At 39.1% G+C, this 22,805-nt stretch overlaps 1 protein-coding gene across 1 annotated transcript in view; it reads right to left on the bottom strand.

Moving 5' to 3' along the window:
• Window positions 1-377: 377 nt before the first annotated feature.
• LOC123766326 (cystinosin-like) overlaps window positions 378-22,805 on the bottom strand; it is a 38,831-nt gene continuing 16,403 nt past the window's right edge. The window contains exon 10 of the mRNA XM_045755397.2: window positions 378-1,165. Within this exon, the coding sequence (XP_045611353.2) occupies window positions 1,114-1,165 (52 nt within the window). The 3' untranslated portion in view covers window positions 378-1,113. The remainder of the gene's footprint in view (window positions 1,166-22,805) is intronic.

Genomic DNA, 22,805 nt, shown 5'->3' with positions numbered 1-22,805 from the left:
TGTATTCACCTAGTTGTACTCACCTAATTTGTGCTTGCAGGGGTTGAGCTTTGGTTCTTTGGTCCCGACTCTCAACCGTCAATCAACAGGTGTACAGGTTCCTGAGCCTATTGGGCTCTATCACATCTACATTTGAAATTGTGTATGGAGTCAGCCTCCACCACATCACTGCTTAATGCATTCCATTTGTTAACTACTCTGACACTGAAAAAATTCTTTCTAATATCTCTGTGGCTCATTTGGGTACTAAGTTCCCCTTGTTCGTGTTCCACCCGTGTTAAAGAGCTGTCTTTGTAACTATCAAAATGCATATATCTTTGCTTTCACTTCAGTTATATTTATGACAAGGGATTTAAAATTTGCCTATATTTCTGCTTCTCTGATGACATTAAAAACTTTCGTTTATTACAGTATCTACATAAAATTAACATTTGTAACGGTTCTATTGTTACGTAAAGTATGGTGACAAATAAACACAGACACTAAGATACTATATATATATTTGGTCGAATATACAGAAGTACACCGGTGATACTTTGGTGTGAGTTGAGCGCACTGAGCGTTGGTACAGTATCTCGCAAGTGTCTGCTCTAGACCACACTTGAAAGTAGACTAGCCAATGTTCGCTACTCCGCTGCTTATATGTCCAGGCAACGCCTCACCTCATTCATCTCCAAAGGTTGACAGGAATATTAACAATGCATTTGGAGCGAGTATATTATTGGGATAATCTACTCGCTACAGAACTCCCCCTCCCAGGGGATGAAAGGAAAAATACTTGATCAAGGAACTTAGCTGGTCGGTGAATTGTACGCCCTGCTCGCGTTACATAACCATCAAAGTTAACTTCCTCCTCTTCGCTGATGTCATCTAACTGGGGTCGTAGGGTGGGAGGTCGCACAGGATCGTCCGTCGTCGTAGGATCAGGTTGTGGTGCGGCTGGTAACTGGGGTTGTAGGGTGGGAGGTCGTACAGGATCGTCCGTTGTCGTAGATGGCGGTGCTGCTGGTAACTGTGGTCGAAAAGTGAACTGCGTAGTCGGCGGATGTGTCTCTGGAGGGATGTCTGGGGCAGCGTCACAGTGTGCTGGTTTAAGGCGATCGATGGAGATGTTTACCCGCTGTCCTCGGCGTTCAATGGTGAAGAACTTCGGTGTTCGAGAAATCTGTAGCGAGTAGATTATCCCAATAATATACACACATTGGTACATTGTGTGAGACGTAAATTGGTACGTGAGGAAGAGTTTGGGCCTTGGTAAAAAAGGTAACTGGGAATATATTACTTATGTACTAAATCACATTCAACATATTGACTTTAAGCATTAAGTCATATATGTGCTGTCTTGTGTGAGAACGGGTTGAAAGTGTTGTATAACATGGGGATAAAGAAAAGGAATAACAAATATGGAACCCAGTAATCCCAAGGGTGTCAGGAGCAATAACCATCGAGCCAATTCATGACTACAGTAGGATGATTTAATTCGCTTAATTGTTGGAAGTAAGACTGTAATATATATAGGAAAATAATATCTGCATTATGAATAAATTAGTGAATCAGGGTAGCCTACCAAGTTTCCACCAGTATTCCAACACAGGCTCAAATACAAATACTGTACACTAAAATTGCACCCAACTCCCAGAAATCAAAATATATAAATATATATATATATATATATATATATATATATATATATATATATATATATATATATATATATATATATATATATATAACTGAAAACTCACACCCCAGAAGTGACTCGAACCCATACTCCCAGGAGCAACGCAACTGGTATGTACAAGACGCCTTAATCCACTTGACCATCACGACCGGACATAATGAGGTGATAGCCGAGGCTATTTGAACCACCCCACCGCCGGCACTCGGATAGTAATCTTGGGCATAGCATTTTACCAAATCACCTCATTCTTTGGGGCACACGTGAGGAACACAAATGCGAACAAGCCTGAATGGTCCCCAGGACAATATGCAACTGAAAACTCACACCCCAGAAGTGACTCGAACCCATACTCCCAGGAGCAACGCAACTGGTATGTACAAGACGCCTTAATCCACTTGACCATCTCGACCGGACATAATGAGGTGATAGCCGAGGCTATTTGAACCACCCCACCGCCGGCACTCGGATAGTAATCTTGGGCATAGCATTTTACCAAATCACCTCATTCTTTGGGGCACACGTGAGGAACACAAATGCGAACAAGCCTGAATGGTCCCCAGGACAATATGCAACTGAAAACTCACACCCCAGAAGTGACTCGAACCCATACTCCCAGGAGCAACGCAACTGGTATGTACAAGACGCCTTAATCCACTTGACCATCACGACCGGACATAATGAGGTGATAGCCGAGGCTATTTGAACCACCCCACCGCCGGCACTCGGATAGTGTTCCTCACGTGTGCCCCAAAGAATGAGGTGATTTGGTAAAATGCTATGCCCAAGATTACTATCCGAGTGCCGGCGGTGGGGTGGTTCAAATAGCCTCGGCTATCACCTCATTATGTCCGGTCGTGATGGTCAAGTGGATTAAGGCGTCTTGTACATACCAGTTGCGTTGCTCCTGGGAGTATGGGTTCGAGTCACTTCTGGGGTGTGAGTTTTCAGTTGCATATTGTCCTGGGGACCATTCAGGCTTGTTCGCATATATATATATATATATATATATATATATATATATATATATATATATATATATATATATATATATATATAATATATATATATAAATAAAATAAGTGTAAAGGTCCACGAGCAAGTACAATAGTACTGTACTGTACTTTGAATTCAGGAATAAATGCATCAGGTTAAATACACGAGTTAGGCAAACACAAATGGGGAAAAACAGACCACCAAAATTAAATCAAATGAAAAGGTAGAAATACATGACTGCATAAATAAAATTATCTAATTACCTAAGTGTAGTTATAGGATGAGAGCTATGCTCGTGGTGTCCTGTCTTTCCAGTACTTTTTGTTCTTTAACGCTTTGAAACTAGTGACGGTTTTGGCCTCCACCACCACCTCACTTAGCTTCCAACCGTTACCACTCTGTTTGCAAAAGACAACTTTCTAATATTTTTGTTTCAGATTTATTGTTTCCTTAGCTTGAATCTGTGTCCTCTTGTTCATGATGTTGCTGATTTCAGGAATTCCTTTATCAATTTGGTCGATTCCTGTTAGTATTTTGTAAGTGGTCATCATATCACCTCTTTTTCTTCTATCTCCTAGTTTTGGCATGTTTAACGCCTCTACTCTCTCCTCGTAACTTTTGTTTTGCATTTCCAAAAGCCATTTTGTAGCATGCTGTTGCACCTTTTTCCAGTTTTTTATGTGCTTCTTGAGTTAGGGCACCATACAACTGCTGCATATTCTAATTTTGGTCTCACAAGTCATGAATAGTTTTTTTTAGTATTTCACCATCCATATAATTAAAAACAAGTCTGAAGCTGAAAAGCAACACATATGCTCCTCTCACAATGTTCTTTAAGCATTCCTCTAGCAACAGCTTACTATCCAAAACCACCCCAAGTATCGTCCTTTATTAGAATTCTGTAATTCCTTTCCACATAATTTGTAAATTTGTGGTCTATTATCTCCGATTCCACATTCCATAACATGGCATTTATTCACTTGGAATTTAATTTGCCACTTGAAGTTCCAAGCATTTATTTTATCTAAATGGATTTGAGGGGCATTACAATCGTTTGCATCTCCTATCTTCCCAAGTACTGAGTAATACAGGTACAGTACTTACCTTTCTCGCCTGTTCTGGTTTGCTACACTTTCCACCTGATCGGGTTTGGAGCAACGAATTTCTCCCATAAACTAGAGGTGTACATACCACGTCCAGCTCAATGCTTTAGATGTAAAGAATTTAACCATACCTCGAAGGGATGCAGAGGAGACATCAGACGTGGAAAATGCTTGATTTCCATTAGACCATCGACTGCACATCAGACATACTCCAATGTTCAAAGTGTGATGGCGACCCTGACAAAATCCAAACAATGTCCTGCCTACATAGCAACTAAAACTACTGTTAGGACTGTCCCCAATGCCAACATGCAAAACAGTGGTGCACTGAAACAACCCATCACAGTTCATAACCAACCATCAGCAATCACCCAACAAATTTTACATATACTAGTACTAAATATGTAATGTTCTTCACCATCCTACACCCCCTGACAACAATCCACTCTCGCAGACTTCGCTACTTGGTGTAGAACTTGTCCAAACACTTATTACAGGCATTGAAAATGCAATAAAAAATACATTGGATTGACTTCTAACTAAATTCTTAACACAACCTACCACTGAGACTGACCCAACACATGCACCATCTACATCTACATTAAGTGAAATCAGATCAACTGCATCTATCATTGTATACAAAACCTAACTGATGCTGGACTGACTCATAAATATGTTCTAAGCAAACTTTATCCAAACCACTCCCCAAGCTGATTTGCCACAAGCCACAACTACCAGAACTTAAAGAAACTCCCCAGGTGGACTAAACTCCCAAAGACCTGGTTCTCTCAGACTAAAAAACACAAACAGCACTGCCCCCACAACACACTTTCCAACCATACCAAGATATTGTACCAAACATGCTGCACTATTGTCATGAAAAATGGATGCAACTGCAACCTAATCATACTTTACAGTCTCCGTGGTGTAGTGGTAAGACACTCGCCTGGCGTTCCGCGAGCGCTATGCAACCCGTTCTCACACAAGACAGCACATATATATCCTAAGTCTCCTTGGTTCATTTTCTGACTTAATTTTTAACTTACTCTTACCTAGTCATTTACCGAAATTATTTAATTGAGTGTATTAAGTAGTTCTTCAGGTCTTTTTAATTATACAGTCATTACTGAACTATCTATAGTTATTAATCATTAGCTTAAATTTGCCTATGTTTATTATTCAACTTTTCTTTGATTTCATTTATTACCTAGGTTGCCTAGCCTCGCCATGCTCCCTTACTCCATTGTACCCCTGGCTTTGCCTGCATCTCAAATTGCAAATTGTTACTTACAGTGTACCTGAGAGTACTCGTAAGCAATCTACCTCATTTTTTTTTTTTTTTCTCATTTTTGCTCAATTTTTTTTTTTTGTATTGCTTAGTCTTGCTTATATTTTTTGTTTTGTATTTCTATATCTTGTGTTTTGTATAGTCCATGTTTACATGTTTTTTCTTTAATCTCATTAATTGCCTAGGTTGCCTAGCCTAGCCATACTCCCTTACTCCATTGTACCCCTGTAAGCCCCTTTTGTGTTTGTTTTGTACAGTATTGTGTATATATTTTTAACTATTTTATAGCTTATTTCTACTTATTTCTGATTCTACAATCAGCTTTTTTTATGCAGACAAGTATAGACCCAGAACTTAACCTCTTATCCACTATCTATGACAATAATCACTTTAATGATCTAAATTGCAGATATTTTGCAGCACATGATGTAAACAATGTATTAGCTCATAGTCACAATATCTCTGTAATCAATTTGAACGTTAGATCCCTAGGCAAACACTTCGATGATGTTAGTGCCTTGATTGAAGCTATTGACAACAATTTCTCTTTTATTATACTTACTGAAACATGGTTGAAAGATGATACTACTCAACTCTTTAACATGCCTAACTACTCAGCAATCCACAACTGTCGTCAACTTCAGAGAGGTGGTGGCACTGCTCTTTACTACCACCAAGAACTAACATGCTTAAAAGAAATTAGAACTAGAGACTGCTATGGGGAGTATATCTTCGCCAGCTTCAGAGTCAAGGGTGCCGAGTCTATCCTGTCTGTGGGTGCAGTTTATAGAATTCCTAACACTGATGTGTCCGAATTCAACTCAAACCTTAGAAATCTAATACTTGATAACAGACTGAACAAAAACCACCTAATTATCGCAGGGGACTTTAATATTGACCTCTGCGAGCCAGAACACCCTACTGCTGTTAGCTTCCTCAACTGTATGAATTCCTGCTTCCTCATACCCTTAATCACTAGACCTACTAGAATCACTGATAGCACTGCCACGACTCTAGATCACATCTGGACCAACATAACCTCTCCGCTTACTTCAGGTATAATCACCGATAGCACTACAGACCACTACCCCACATTTCTCTTAACTAACATTAGCACACCACCTCTAGAAACAAGGGAGTTAAGCTTTAGGCTGCACAATGAAACTGCTATAAACAATTTTATAACTGCTGCTGATAATGTCAACTGGGAGTCCGAGTTAGGTAACATAGGGGACATCAACCTAGCAGTGCAATCTTTTCTACAAACAACTCTTAGCCTTTATAACACCCACTGTCCTAGGCTTACAAAACAAGTCACAAGCAAAAGGCTTAACAATCCTTGGCTTACAAAGGGAATACTGAAATCCATTAACAAAAAACACGACCTTGAGAAGAAGTATAGGTTAGGAATTGTCTCCAAAGAATTCTCAAAGAATTACTCATTATTGCTATCTAAGATAATTAGACGAGCCAAAACTAAATACTACGAAGATAAATTTACTCAAATAAAGAGCAACATTAAACAAACTTGGAGCACAATTTCACAAATATTGGGATCAAAGAAATCTTTAAATAACAAACCGACTCTCCTGTCTAATAACGATGGTCAGCTTTCAGCCTCTGATTCTGCTATTGAGTTCAATAGGTTCTTCTCTTCCATTGGTTCATCCCTTGCAAATGATATTCCATCTTCCAGTACTGACATTAAGGACTATCTTACAGGTAACTATCCACAGTCTCTGTACCTAAAGCCTATTAACTCCACTGACGTCAATGAGATAATCCTTTCCCTTAAAACCAAGTCTGGTGCCCTTGAGGAGATACCAACTTTAATTTACAAAAAAGCCTCCAGATCTTTAGCCCCTGCTATTGCTTTGCTCTTCAACAAGTCACTTGAACTCCAAACCTTTCCAGATATTCTAAAAAAAGCGAGAGTAACGCCTGTCCACAAATGTGGTGACCCCACAGATGTTAACAACTACAGACCTATATCAATCCTGCCAAACTTGTCAAAAATTTTTGAAAAACTTATATATAAGCAGCTTTACTCATATCTAGCCAAACTCAATATACTTAGCCCTTGCCAATATGGCTTCAGACCCAAAAAAAGCACTAACGATGCACTTATTAGTATGCTTAACTCGATTCATACAGCTCTTGATAAAAAGGAGTTCCCTGTTGGGTTATTTGTGGACCTGCGTAAAGCTTTTGATACTGTCAACCACCATAACCTTCTTCTTAAATTACATCATTATGGAGTCAGAGGACACTCCCTACAATACCTCGAGTCCTACCTTACTGACAGGGTCCAATATGTTTCTGTGAATAATACAATTTCTCCCACCCTACCCATCAACATTGGTGTTCCTCAGGGCAGCATACTTGGCCCTCTCCTCTTTCTCATCTACATTAATGACCTTCCAAATGCCTCCCAACACCTCAAACCAATTCTATTTGCTGACGACACAACCTTCATTTATTCCAGTCCTGACCCTCTTGCTCTAAATGCCACAGTAAATACTGAGCTAAATAAAGTCCATCTTTGGCTAACTGCCAACAAACTCACCCTTAACATTGACAAAACTTTCTATATTCTGTTTGGCAATAAATCCTCTAATCAAATAAATCTCAAAATAAACAATACCCAAATTTGTAACAAATTAGATGGCAAATTCCTTGGCATTCTCATTGACCACAAGCTGAATTTCCAGGGACACATTCTAAATATATCAAAAAAAGTTTCAAAAACTGTGGGCATTCTTTCTAAGATCAGATATTATGTACCACGCCCTGCCCTGGTGACTCTCTATTACTCCCTTATCTATCCTTATCTCAACTATGGTATTTGTGCTTGGGGTTCTACTACCCAAAATCACTTACGTCCTCTAATTACCCAACACAAAGCTGCTATTAGAACAATATCCAACTCTGGCCCCAGACATCACTCGGTACCCCTACTCAAATCTCTGAATATGTTAGATATTAAGTCACTGCACATTCTCTCATGTGTATTATACATATATAAAACGCTAAACTATAATGCCAATCCTGATCTTAAAAGCTTCATAGAAGGTTGTAACAGAACCCATGAGCACCACACCAGAAATAAATACAGTTTTGATATTCCTAGAGTACGTCTTAATCAAACTAGAAATGCTCTGCAAATCAAGGGGCCCAGAATGTGGAATGACCTTCCCAACCATGTTAAAGACTGTACCTCTCTCAACCAGTTTAAGATAAAAACTAAACACTACCTAATAAATTCCTTGTAATCTACCTCACTCCTCTATTGTCAACCCATGTCTGTTATTTTCTTTTTTTTTTTAATCAACACTGTTTGTCAAACTATTGTATTTGTGCTGCTTTTTCAGTCATGTTCCCCCTTTTTTTATCTTTATTTGTATTTGTTCTCAACACTTTTTATTCTTTATGCTCAATTAGTATTAAGTTCTAGATATTAATGTTTTTCTTGCCCGAAACGCATTGCGTAATAGTGGCTTTAGGCATTGTATGTACTAGCTCTATCTATATATCAATCCATTAATGTAACATCACTTGTATGTATATACCTTACCTGAATAAACATCTGAATCTGAATCTGAATCTGAACTTAATGCTTAAAGTCAATATGTTGAATATGACTTAGTAAATATGTGATATATTCCCAGTTACTTTTTTTCCAAAACCCAAACTCTTCCTCACGTACCAATTTACGTTTCACAGTACCCGTCCGTCAACCTAGATAGCAGAATAGTCGTGATTGGTTCAATTATAAGGAAAACTATAGTTTTCAGATCCCACATGGGTTGTAAAATTTACCTACTATTGTCCATGCTCTTAGAATATTACAGATCAGCTACTTCCTATTGAAGGCTCGTAGTTTTGTTTTGAGAAATATTAGTTGTTCTTAGTAAATTATAATAAGCACTAAAAATTATTACATAGAATAACAGTCCTTCGTCAATCAATATTATATACCATAGTTTGTGCTTTACAAATCTTTAAAGGATGTTTTGTAGGAACGCTAACAGAAAACGATGTTACGTTGGAATGTCTATGGGGTAAACTACTGCAAACAGGATATTATTGTGTCTACTATACCAACTATAGCTAGGATGGGTATATTGTCCACTACCACCTGTTAGGTGGGTAAGGGGTCCAATACCACCCACAGGATGGGTATGAGGGTCACATCCACCCACAGGATGAGTATGGGGACCACATCCACCCACAGGAAGGGTATGGGGTCCAATACCACCCACAGGATGAGTATGGCGTCCACTACAACCCACAGGATGGGTATGGGGCTCCAACCACCCATAGAATGAGTATGGGGCTCCAACCATCCATAGAATGGGTATGGGGTCCAATAACACCCACTGGATGTGTTTGGCGTCCATTGTCGCGCGTCGAGCTCGAAAACCGCAGCATTCATCTCAGAACCATGCCTATTTCACGCAGATTTCTTAATAAACGTAAGAGTTTTATATGTCACAAGAAAGATAGAAATATAAGCTTCATTCTAAATACCTTACCATGGGCATATTTAAATTTAAAGCGAAGATACGTGTATTTTTATAATAGCCGAGCTCCGACCCCGGACAGATCGATCGACCGAGCAACTCTTTATTTATTTATTTATTTATTTATGCATATACAAGAATGTACATTGGGAATGTGAGGATACATAATATGGTAATTACAGTCTTGTATAGCCACTAGTACGCGCAGCGTTTCGGGCAGGTCCTTAATCTAAGAAAATTTTAAGAAGGTAAATACTTGCAAAATTTATAGACAAAAAAATGATAACAGTTACGTGGAATGAAAAAAATAAGATGAGAGAAAATTGTAGGTACAGTATATTAAAGCACATAGGTAGCTAAGATTGATTGCAATGACAGCTTGAATGGTAGTTGACAAAAATTGGTAGGCACAATACAGCAGAAACAATATAATATTGATTGCAATGACAGCTTGAATGGTAGTTGACAAAAATTGGTAGTCACAATCCAGCATATGGCTAGCACATAAAAGAAGACAGCAATGAACACAATGATAAGGTTGTTTGATACTACATAAAAATTAGGAGACTGGGTAACACTAGGTACAGAGCAAATTTAAAGCTCAGTGTAGGAAACTAAGAAGATGAAATTAGGTACTTTTTGGTTTTGCTTTTAAATAAGGCAAAAGTTTTACAGTTTTTCAATTCACTAGGGAGTGAGTTCCATAGACTAGGTCCCTTAATTTGCATAGAGTGTTTACACAGATTAAGTTTGACCCTGGGGATATCAAAGAGATATTTATTTCTGGTGTGGTGATAATGGGTCCTATTACATCTGTCCGGGGAGAGTTTCAGAGCATGGTCTGCATTTAAGAACAGGATTTTGTAAGTGTAGTTGACACAAGAGAATGTGTGGAGGGAGTTAATATTTAGCAAGTTTAGGGATTTAAACAAGGGAGCTGAGTGTTGTCTGAAAGCAGAGTTAATTATTATTCTGATAGCAGATTTTTGCTGTGTGATGATGGGCTTAAGGTGGTTTGCAGTGGTAGACCCCCATGCACAGATACCATAATTAAGATAGGGGTAGATTAGTGCATAATATAGTGAGAGGAGAGCAGAGTTAGGAACATAATATCTGATTTTGGAGAGTATACCAACTGTCTTAGAGACTTTCTTAGTTATGTGTTGAATGTGGGTGCTGAAGTTGAGTCTCTTGTCTAGGAATAGGCCAAGAAACTTGCCATCATTTTTATTACTGATGTTAATGTTGTCTATCTGTAGCTGAATTGCATTTCATGATTTGCTTTCTCTCAGAACAATGTTTATTTCACGTGAATTCGTTAATAAACATATATGTTTTATATGTCTCAAGAAAGGCAGACATATAAGCTTCACTTTAAACACTTTACCATAGACATATTTAAAGTTCTAATGAAGATACATGTATTTTAAAAATTACGGAGCTCCCACCCCGTACAGACTGAACGACAGAGCAACTCTCTCTCAGATCAATGTTTATTTCACGTAAATTCGTTAATAAACACAAATGTTTTATATGTCTTAAGCAAGATAGAAATAAGAGCTCCATTTTAAATACATTACAATAGACATATTTATAGCTCATGTGAAGATACATATGTTTTTATAGTAGCGCTCAGTAGCTTGTCGGGCATGGAGTGCAGACGCCTACGCACTTGCCGATATATTGTATAATTAACAAAGATACGGTAATAAAGCCTAAAATCTTATATGCCTCCAGAAAGACCGAGATATGAACCTTATTATGATTGCACCAAATGAAATATATCATGTTCGAGAACAAAGATATATCAATTTTAAATTAAGTTTCGACTCTTGCTCGGGCGAGAGAGATGGGGCGACTCTCGCCCCATCTATTGGGGATTCTGTCCACTAAAGACCCAAAGCTACTCAAACCCTCCTAGCATTATTTAGGTAGTGAAGTAATATGGTATATATACTCACTATAATGTGGGTGTTGAATGCAGAACATGAGAAAACATATATTTACTCCAAACTAATGTAATTTCATTATGAAATAAGTAAATAAGTAGCATCAAAGGAAGTCGACGGTCCAAGCGTCAATGTTGTGGAGCGACTTATCCAAGATATATCGTTGTTTGGAAAGTGTTTGTTGGCATATCCAGTTGTCGCACTTCTCTGCACAAATTATCACAAATTTAAATTATAATGTTAACAAGTAGAATACATATTTTTAATAAAATCTAACATAACTAGCCAGAAAACATTTAACATTTATTAAAAATATATGTTTGGAAGTTAAATCGACTTCATAGGACAATAGTTTTGTTATATTACAAAAAAAAAAAAATATATACTCGTTATTCGTTGACATGCGTTCGTTACCTAAACTACCATGTACTGTACTTATGTAAAATCTCCCATGTCTCTTCGCTCATCTCACCAAACCCTACAGACTCTGTGATATATTGTTTAATTAATTGAGATTCACAAATAAAGCTTATAATTGTATATGTTATCAAAAAGGCAGAGCTTAGTTTAGTTCATTTATTATGCACCCCATACCCATCCTATGGACGATAGTGGAGTGTTACAGAGGCACATAATGGGCTCAGGGACTGAGCCCCACAATTCATATAGCCAAGCAAGTTATAATCTTGATAAGCTAGTTACAAAAGTCAATGCACATTGTCACATCAACAATGGGCTCGAGACCGACCACAAGTACAGTTTATAATTTAAGCAACTGACATATATGGAGGGCTAGTGTCACAATTGATATGTTTATCCTACACATAACCCCCTCTCCCCCATCAAATGGGCAGCGGTGGATAGGTTACAATCAAGTCGTTTTTTGCGTTTTATTCAGAGATTAGATCTTATTGGGTGAGGAAAGATATTCATATTTTAAAGAAGGCTTCTTGGCTGATGCTCTCCATTGATGGAAAATATACAACCTTTTGAAAATCAATGTTAGTTTGATCTAGATATTGTAATTAACGAAAGTATTTGTCATCAGAAAGGTAGACATATAGGCTACATTTAAAATCCTTTGTCATAAATATAACTGAAGTGAAAACGAAGATATATGCGTTTTGATAGTTACTTGATGGCTAGCTCTGAGAGTGTGAAGCCCTGCACACCAGCCAATAAATTGTATAATTAGTTTCCATATATTTTAATTAATCTTAAAAATCTATATGTCAGAAGAAAGGAAGATGTAGCCGTTAATGTGACAACATTTAAAAATATATATCTCTTAAGTTAAATAAATAATACCACCTTATCGCCTGTGTCCGGACACATGAAAACTACCTAGGTATCAGTATCCAGCCAGGCGGGGATCACAGGCTGCACAATACTGATAAATTATGTAATGCACTACTTGTGGTCGATCTCGAACCCATTTATGATGTGACGACTTATAGTGAATTTTGTAACTAGCTCATCAAGATTGTAACTTGCTTAGCTAAATGAATTGTGGGGTTCGGTCCATTCATTTTCTTTCTTTATTATGCACCCCATAATACCCATTCCGTGGGGGGTGATGTAAAGGATTACAGAGGCACATAATCGGTTCAGGAACTGAACCCTCTAGTTCGTTTAGCTAAGCAAATGACAATCTTTTGACGCTAGTTACAAAATTATTAATGTACACATACATGTACATATACATACGTATACATATATACATACACATACATATTTAATCAACCAAACAAATACACACATCAGTAATCTTTTGTCACAAGTAATTCAACAAAAGGCTCACAACAGTCACTATAAAAGGCACTTTACGTCTATGAGGAGTCGCAGTTTCTAGTCTTGCTCCACACCCACCCAACTGGGCGGCAGCTTTACAGTCATTTGCTGCATACTTACCCAACTGGGCGGCAGCTTTACAGTCATGTGCATGCATTACCTACAGTAAGCAAATTTTGGATACTTCGCTAAGATTTCGGGCAACACATCATTATGAATGAAGTACTTATACACATTTCTTGGATACTATTGATGTTGTTATCTTTAAATTCCGCGATTTTTTCACATTCCATTATATAATGACGCAAAGTATGCGAATAGTTCTGCTGACAGAGTATACATTTAGTCAAATCTACATCATCAGATGTTACAAATTCCCAGAGGTACTTGTAGCCGAGCCTAAACCTAGCAGTGGTAACATCTAGAAGTCTGCTAGCATTATTGGATGACCCATAGACGTGCAATTCATCAAAGTTTATACAATATTGTGAAATTGAGAGTCAGTGTTGTAACATAAATTGGTAAATCATAAATATTGTAAGTTAAGAATCTGATGCATGTGTGTGTGTTGGGGGGGGGGGGATATACCCTTGGTAAGCGAGAGTGAAAAGTAACCTTACACGTTCTGCGGTCAATGTGGGGGGCGAGGGAGGGTGGGAGAGTCAAATCCACCCTCCAACATCTGGGCATAGTACCACCAGCCTCCACAACACTCCATCAGCCTCCAGCTGATGCTTGTAGATGCCTCATCTAACCTCACCTATGTCACACATTAACCTACAGTTCCTGTGATAATTAAACTCATCACAGTGGCGTCTCGCCAATATAAACTGTATTGGATTTTGTCCCGAAATAGCTATATGCTGACTGGACGTGTATGTATGTATGTATGTATGTATGTATGTATGTATGTATGTATGTATGTATGTATGTATGTATGTATGTATGTATGTATGTATGTATGTATGTGTGTATGTATTCCCAATCACGTTAAAGACTCCTCCTCTATCATCCAATTAAAAAGAAAAACAACTATGTACTAAATAATCAACTCCTTGTAACTTTAATTATGCTGACCTTCCTATCTGCATTCAGACTGAGCCTACCATCATTATAGGTGATTATAACGCTAGGCATAGGAATATTGGTAATTCGCAGTTCAATAATCGTAACGGCAACCAACTGTTGTCACTATTAGGTAGTCACGATGATGCACAGATTGTGGGTGACCTTGAACCGACGAATATCTACGGGGGCATTCTTGATCTATGTCTCGGTTTCAACGTCTCCCACATCGTGTGCGCCTCGTCAATAGTGCCAGATATGGCGTCTGATCATCTGGCCATATTAGCCACTGTAAACATTGGCAGCTCTATCCTCCCTGGTGGAGTGTTCAAGCGGAAGAGGCTGGCTGTGCCCATCGATCAACGAGACAATTTTGTTGCCCATGTGTCAGATTGGTGCAGTTCATCTGAGCCTTCATCAGTTGAAGATTTTAACAATGAGCTCACAGATACTATCGACCAGTTTATAGAAACACTTGATCCATCGTCCAGGCCACGTAACCCAAATTACACTGGTCATAGCACTTATGCTTATTATAATGATTCTAAATTGCATGCACTAAAACGCACTGCCAGAATAATTGGACCAGCTTATAGAAGGACCCGCACTGCTGAAATGCTTCGGCTCTTTCAAGCGGCTCTGGCTAAGGCCAGGGAACGTATGGTGGAGCTGAGGCAGACAGACTGGGAAACTTTTGTCCGTGGTCTCAATTCTCACACGCCACTAAGTCGAGCATGGAAGGATATCAACAAGATCAAAGGGAAAAATACTGCAGAGATCTCGTACCCTAATCCTCTGCACAGAGCAAATGAGCTTGTTGATGCTTGGGCCACGACTTCCAGCTTTGACAGTCTTCCTCTACCCTCACAGAATGAATTAAATAATAGATATACTGATAGGGCAAGGCTCCTTGACTTCATGCGTCATCAAGAGGATGACTGTGACATGTTTTTTACTGAATACGAACTAGATTCTGCTCTACATAAAGGCAAAGCTACATCACCCGGGGAGGATGGAGTTACTTACGGCACACTGCATATGCTTCTGTTAGTTCCAGAGAATCCCTTGCTTCAATTGTATAATATGAGCTATGTAACTGGGGAGCTTCCTAAGTCATGGACCAACAGTGTTATTATTCCCATTCCTAAACCTCACCAGCCGAGTGCTTTTCGCCCAATCACCCTCACTAGTTGTCTCTATAAGTGTCTTGAGAGGATGTTCTCAACCGTCTCCTTTACAAAATTAATAATATGTTGTCTCCCCAGATATATGGCTTTACGCATGGAAAAAGTGTACATCACTGTATTACCACATTCCTCACCCTGCATACTGATAGGTCATATACCACTTTCCTAGATCTTAAGTCAGCCTTTGACATTGCTAACCCACACGTCATTCTGAGAGAACTTGCTAAAATGAATGTAGGAGGATGGCTTCTACGGTGGATAAGAGGCTATCTATCCAACAGGAAGTCATCTGTACTGTTCCAAGGGCATAGGCGTGTAACGAGAGATTTTGAACTTGGCACTCCACAGGGAGGTGTCCTCAGTCGTACTCTGTTCAATGTGTTAATCAATGCACTTTTAAACTTAGTAACTAGAAGGTCCAGCGAACACATCATTAGCTATGTGGATGATATACTGATCCACACCAATGGGTATACCAACACCCAAAATGTTCTGAACTCTGTATTGTACACATGTCAGGAACTATGATTAGTCATCTCAGTAGAGAAAACAAAGATCTTGAACCGACACCCACCCAGACGAGGTGGGGCCGTTCGCAAAATGCAGTTGGATGATGGCTCTCTGCTCGACTATGTTACCAGATACAAATACCTTGGTCTTGAGGTTCTACTGTACCGCAATGTTTTAGCCAGACTGGGTCGCCAATGTAGAGAGAGGCTCCGTGCTCTCAAGGCTGTGGCAGGCTGTGGCAGGCAAACACAACTGTACCGTACAGTGTTATATATTTATTTCAGTTTGAACAATTTTTAACATTAAAGGATAAATCCTTTAATTGGTTGAAATTGGTTTTAACATTCGAAATCTAATTTGTTGATGTTAAATAATATAAGGTTCAAATTTATTAAGATACATACTTTAAAAACTATTTCTATTTGATACCAACAGTATCACGTTAAGAGAAGCGTCTCGCCTTGCTAACCCAAGTATAAAATACAGTATATAAAGAAACGGTGCAACTGTACTGGTATCTGCAGTACAAATATATGTCCCTATTTAAAGAAAAAATAAACTGCACCAATCACTGCCACTCCTCACACCAATGCAACAATAAGGAGAGTGATAACAGTGCTTCACATTCGACAATGTTAAATTATTTAACAGATGACGAGATAATGAACATTGGAACAAATGTACAGCTCTCTGACCTTCATATAAAATCTGCATGTGACCTCACCAAACAAACTGTGCCAAGCGTAGAAGGCCTTCATGACCCAGCGTTGAAGCGGGACCTCTCCTGGCCAGTTACAATTGGTGAATTTATTCAAATTATCCAAGTTGATGGTTGTCACTGGGTCACCGTTTCCAACATTAGAGTAACTGGACAAATTAACATATACGACACCAGGCATAAATTACCATCCAAATCTACTGAAGTTATCTTGTATGCTCTTGCTAACTGCCAGGATACCTGGTTGATACCTGGTTGATGGGGTTCTGGGAGTTCTTCTACTCCCCAAGCCCGGCCCGAGGCCAGGCTTGACTTGTGAGAGTTTGGTCCACCAGGCTGTTGCTTGGAGCGGCCCGCAGGCCCACATACCCACCACAGCCCGGTTGGTCCGGCACTCCTTGGAGGAATAAATCTAGTTTCCTCTTGAAAATGTCTTGGATGATAAGCTTGGATGATAAGCTGATATGCAATGTAATGAATGTCAGCAGACACAGGGACTCAAGTATGAGTGGGGTATATGCTGCGGCGTTTGCTGCATCACTTGCAAGTGGTGTAGATCCGGTGAACCTCGTATGATGTGCAGAATATGAGACAACATCTACAAGAGAACTTCAAAGGAAAGTGTCTCACCTCATTCATTGCAGCTCAGACACTGAGAAGAAAACGAATCATCCGGTCATGCTCGATGGAAGTGTACTGCATTTGCAGAAAGCCAAATGATTTGAAGCTGATGGTATGCTGTGACCGTTGCAATATTTGGCACCATGGATTATGTGTAGGTGTTACAGAATGTAATGATGATTCGTGGATTTGTTTCTTGTGCGCTAGCAAGTTGTGAATTATAATTTAAAATAATTAATACATTATTATTATTATTATTATTATTATTATTATTATTATTATTATTATTATTATAACTTTACCAAATGCTTTGCTGAATCAAATAATGTTATTACTTTCAATGTGTTACAATAGCATAATTAAGTGTTGCAAGTGTCAGGTCTTTTATATAGTCGGTATTTGTTATATTCTGTACTCTTTTTATGTTATTTAAATTTCAAATAGAAATAGTTTTTAAAGTATGTATCTTAATAAATTTGAACCTTATATTATTTAACATCAACAAATTAGATTTCGAATATTAAAACCAATTTCAACCAATTAAAGGATTTATCCTTTAATGTTAAAAATTGTTCAAACTGAAATAAATATATAACACTGTACGGTACAGTTGTGTTTAATTATGTTTTGCGATTCCTTTGGAAAAGGTATTTGTGCACCAAGTACTACTAGGTCATTATGAGATATGCTGAATGTTGTCAATATACCATCTGAATACGCCTCACTTTGCGTTAATCATTGGACGTCCTAATGATTAAGGTCCCCAAAAGGACTTAATCAGACCTCAGTGGACATTTTTACTCTCACTCTCTCTCTCTCTCTCAGAGCATCCCCTTGTGTGATGTATGTGGGTGCTGAAGTTCAGTCTCTTCTCTATGTATAGGTGAAGGAACTTTCCATAATTGTTATTGCTAATGTTTACTTGTAATACTGGGTATACATCCGGTGTTCTTACCCTCGACCGCGGCGAGGGTAAGCCGCGGCCGTATGGTCTGAAACCCACAAATATTTACAATGGGGGGGGGGGGGATAACATTTCCTCTTCAAGCACGCGCACACAAATGAACTATGTTACTTAACTGGAAGCACTCGTACAACATAATTTACACGATTTCTCAGGATAATTATACTTCTTACCAGCATATATATACAGTATAGTACCTAGGAGGTTCTCTTCCATGATATCTAAGATAATTAAAAGAACCCAAGCAAACTACTGTGGAAATGTGCAGGACAAACATATCAATTGTGACACTAGCTCTCCACATATGGCATTTTCTTAATTTAGAAACTGTACTTGTGGTCGATCTCGAACCCATGTTGTTGATGTGACGATGTATTATGAATTTTGTGGCTAGCTCCTCAAGATTGTAACTTGCTTAGATAAATAAATTGTGTGTTCAGTCCCTGAACCCATGATGTGATAAATTAACTAAACTAAAAACTACAGTATGGCGACGAAACCTGAACTGCATAATGTAAATAGGGATAAACCAGAAAAAGATATAGGTGAAGAATAACACCAGGTAACTGTAAAACTGCCACCCAGTTGGGTGGGTGTGGAGCACATGACTGTAAAGCTGCCGCCCAGTTGGGTGGGTGTGGAGCACATGACTGTAAAGCTGCCGCCCAGTTGGGTGGGTGTGGAGCACATGACTGTAAAGCTGCCGCCCAGTTGGGTGGGTGTGGAGCACATGACTGTAAAGCTGCCGCCCAGTTGGGTGGGTGTGGAGCACATGACTGTAAAGCTGCCGCCCAGTTGGGTGGGTGTGGAGCACATGACTGTAAAGCTGCCGCCCAGTTGGGTGGGTGTGGAGCACATGACTGTAAAGCTGCCGCCCAGTTGGGTGGGTGTGGAGCACATGACTGTAAAGCTGCCGCCCAGTTGGGTGGGTGTGGAGCACATGACTGTAAAGCTGCCGCCCAGTTGGGTGGGTGTGGAGCACATGACTGTAAAGCTGCCGCCCAGTTGGGTGGGTGTGGAGCACATGACTGTAAAGCTGCCGCCCAGTTGGGTGGGTGTGGAGCACATGACTGTAAAGCTGCCGCCCAGTTGGGTGGGTGTGGAGCACATGACTGTAAAGCTGCCGCCCAGTTGGGTGGGTATGGAGCACATGACTGTAAAGCTGCCGCCCAGTTGGGTGGGTGTGGAGCACATGACTGTAAAGCTGCCGCCCAGTTGGGTGGGTGTGGAGCACATGACTGTAAAGCTGCCGCCCAGTTGGGTGGGTGTGGAGCACATGACAGTAAAGCTGCCGCCCAGTTGGGTGGGTGTGGAGCACATGACTGTAAAGCTGCCGCCCAGTTGGGTGGGTGTGGAGCACATGACTGTAAAGCTGCCGCCCAGTTGGGTGGGTGTGGAGCAAGACTAGTAACTGTGCGACTCTTCATAGATGTAAAGTGCCTTGTATAGTGACTGTTGTGAGCCTTTTGTTGAATCACTTGTGATACAAAAGATTACTGATGTGTGTATTTGTGTGGGTGATTAAATATGCATGTGTATGTATATATGTATATGTACATGTATGCATAAGTATGTGTACATTAATAATTTTGTAACTAGCGTCAAAAGATTGTTATTTGCTTCGCTGAACGAACTAGAGGGTTCAGTTCCTGAACCGATTATGTGCCTCTGTAAACCTTTACACCACCGCCCACGGGATGGGTATTATGGGGTGCATAATAAAGAAAGAAAATGAATGGACCGAACCCCACAATTCATTTAGCTAAGCAAGTTACAATCTTGATGAGCTAGTTACAAAATTCACTATAAGTCGTCACATCATAAATGGGTTCGAGATCGACCACAAGTAGTGCATTACATAATTTATCAGTATTGTGCAGCCTGTGATCCCCGCCTGGCTGGATACTGATACCTAGGTAGTTTTCATGTGTCCGGACACAGGCGATAAGGTGGTATTATTTATTTAACTTAAGAGATATATATTTTTAAATGTTGTCACATTAACGGCTACATCTTCCTTTCTTCTGACATATAGATTTTTAAGATTAATTAAAATATATGGAAACTAATTATACAATTTATTGGCTGGTGTGCAGGGCTTCACACTCTCAGAGCTAGCCATCAAGTAACTATCAAAACGCATATATCTTCGTTTTCACTTCAGTTATATTTATGACAAAGGATTTTAAATGTAGCCTATATGTCTACCTTTCTGATGACAAATACTTTCGTTAATTACAATATCTAGATCAAACTAACATTGATTTTCAAAAGGTTGTATATTTTCCATCAATGGAGAGCATCAGCCAAGAAGCCTTCTTTAAAATATGAATATCTTTCCTCACCCAATAAGATCTAATCTCTGAATAAAACGCAAAAAAACGACTTGATTGTAACCTATCCACCGCTGCCCATTTGATGGGGGAGAGGGGGTTATGTGTAGGATAAACATATCAATTGTGACACTAGCCCTCCATATATGTCAGTTGCTTAAATTATAAACTGTACTTGTGGTCGGTCTCGAGCCCATTGTTGATGTGACAATGTGCATTGACTTTTGTAACTAGCTTATCAAGATTATAACTTGCTTGGCTATATGAATTGTGGGGCTCAGTCCCTGAGCCCATTATGTGCCTCTGTAACACTCCACTATCGCCCATAGGATGGGTATGGGGTGCATAATAAATGAACTAAACTAAGCTCTGCCTTTTTTATAACATATACAATTATAAGCTTTATTTGTGAATCTCAATTAATTAAACAAGGCGATGAGTCACAATAACGTGGCTGAAGTATGTTGACCATACCACACACTAGAAGTTGAAGGGACGACGACGTTTCGGTCCGTCCTGGACCATTCACAATCGACTTGAGAATGGTCCAGGACGGACCGAAACGTCGTCGTCCCTTCAACTTCTAGTGTGTGGTCTGGTCAACTTAATTAAACAATATATCACAGAGCCTGTAGGGTTCGGTGAGATGAGCGAAGAGACATGGGAGATTTTACATAAGTACAGTACATGGTAGTTTAAGTAGCGAACGCATGTCAACGAATAGCGAATATATATAACAAAACTATTGTCCTATGAAGTCGATTTGAAGTTAGTGATAGACACCAATGTGTAGCCATCAATAATATAACCTCTCCCATTCTACCAATAACCGTTGGAGTGCCACATGGCAGCATCTTGGGGCCTCTTCTATTTCTTATATACATCAATGGTCTGCCTAATGTGTCTAACATTCTGAAACCTATTTTGTTTGCTGATGATGCTACCCTCATCTACTCCAACCCCAACCCACATACACTAAATGATGTTGTTAATAATGAACTAAAAAAAGTCCACTTATGGATGTCAACCAACAAACTAACACTTAACATAGAAAAGACCTACTACATCCTATTTGGAAGCAAATCTACAAATGCAATTCAGCTTCAGATAGACAAAGTAAACATTAGCAATAAAAATGATGGAAAGTTTCTTGGCCTATTCCTAGACAAGAGACTCAATTTCAGTGCCCACATACAACACATAACTAAGAAAGTCTGTAAAACAGTTGGTATACTCTCCAAAATCAGATATTATGTACCTAACTCTGCTCTCATCTCTCTATATTATGCACTAATCTATCCCTATCTCAACTATGGTATCTGTGCATGGGATTCAACCACTGCAAACCACCTCAAGTCCATCATCACCCAGCAAAAATCTGCTATCAGAATAATATCAAATTCTGCTTTCAGACAACACACAGCCCCCTTGTTTAACTCCCTAAACATGCTAAACATAATCTCACTCCATAAATTCTCTTGTGTCAACTACATTTACAAAACCCTGTTCTTAAATGCAAATCCTGCTCTGAAACTCTTCCTGGACAGATGTAATAGGACCCATTATCACCACACAAGAAATAAATATCTCTTTGATATCCCCAGAATTAAACTTAATCTGTGTAAACACTCTATGCAAATAAAGGTACCCAGTTTATGGAACTCACTCCCTACTGAATTGAAAAGCTGTCCAACTTTTACATCATTCAAAATCAATACTAAAAGGTATCTAATTTCATCTTCATAGTTTTTCACTTTTTGCCTTAAAATTGCACTGTATCTATTGCTACCCAATCTCCCAACCTTTATGTTCCCAATTTGAACATCTTTACCATTGTGATCATTGATGTCTTCTTATATGTGCTGCCAATCTGCTGTATGGTGTTCATAAATCTTGTTTATCTGTATCTTTTGCTACCCAGTCTCCCAATCTTTATGTACCCAATCTGAACATCTTTACCATTGTGATCATTGCTGTCTTATATGTGCTGTCAATCTGCTGTATGGTGTCTATTAATCTTGTTTAAATTACTAATCAAGCTGTCAATGTAATCAATCAGAGCTTTAATATAACAATGTG

The sequence above is a fragment of the Procambarus clarkii genome, chromosome 9 (genome assembly GCF_040958095.1).
Source record: "Procambarus clarkii isolate CNS0578487 chromosome 9, FALCON_Pclarkii_2.0, whole genome shotgun sequence".
Classification (NCBI taxonomy): domain Eukaryota; kingdom Metazoa; phylum Arthropoda; class Malacostraca; order Decapoda; family Cambaridae; genus Procambarus; species Procambarus clarkii.
Note: the sequence above shows the minus strand (reverse complement) of the source record. Positions and strands in the feature narration are given on the sequence as shown.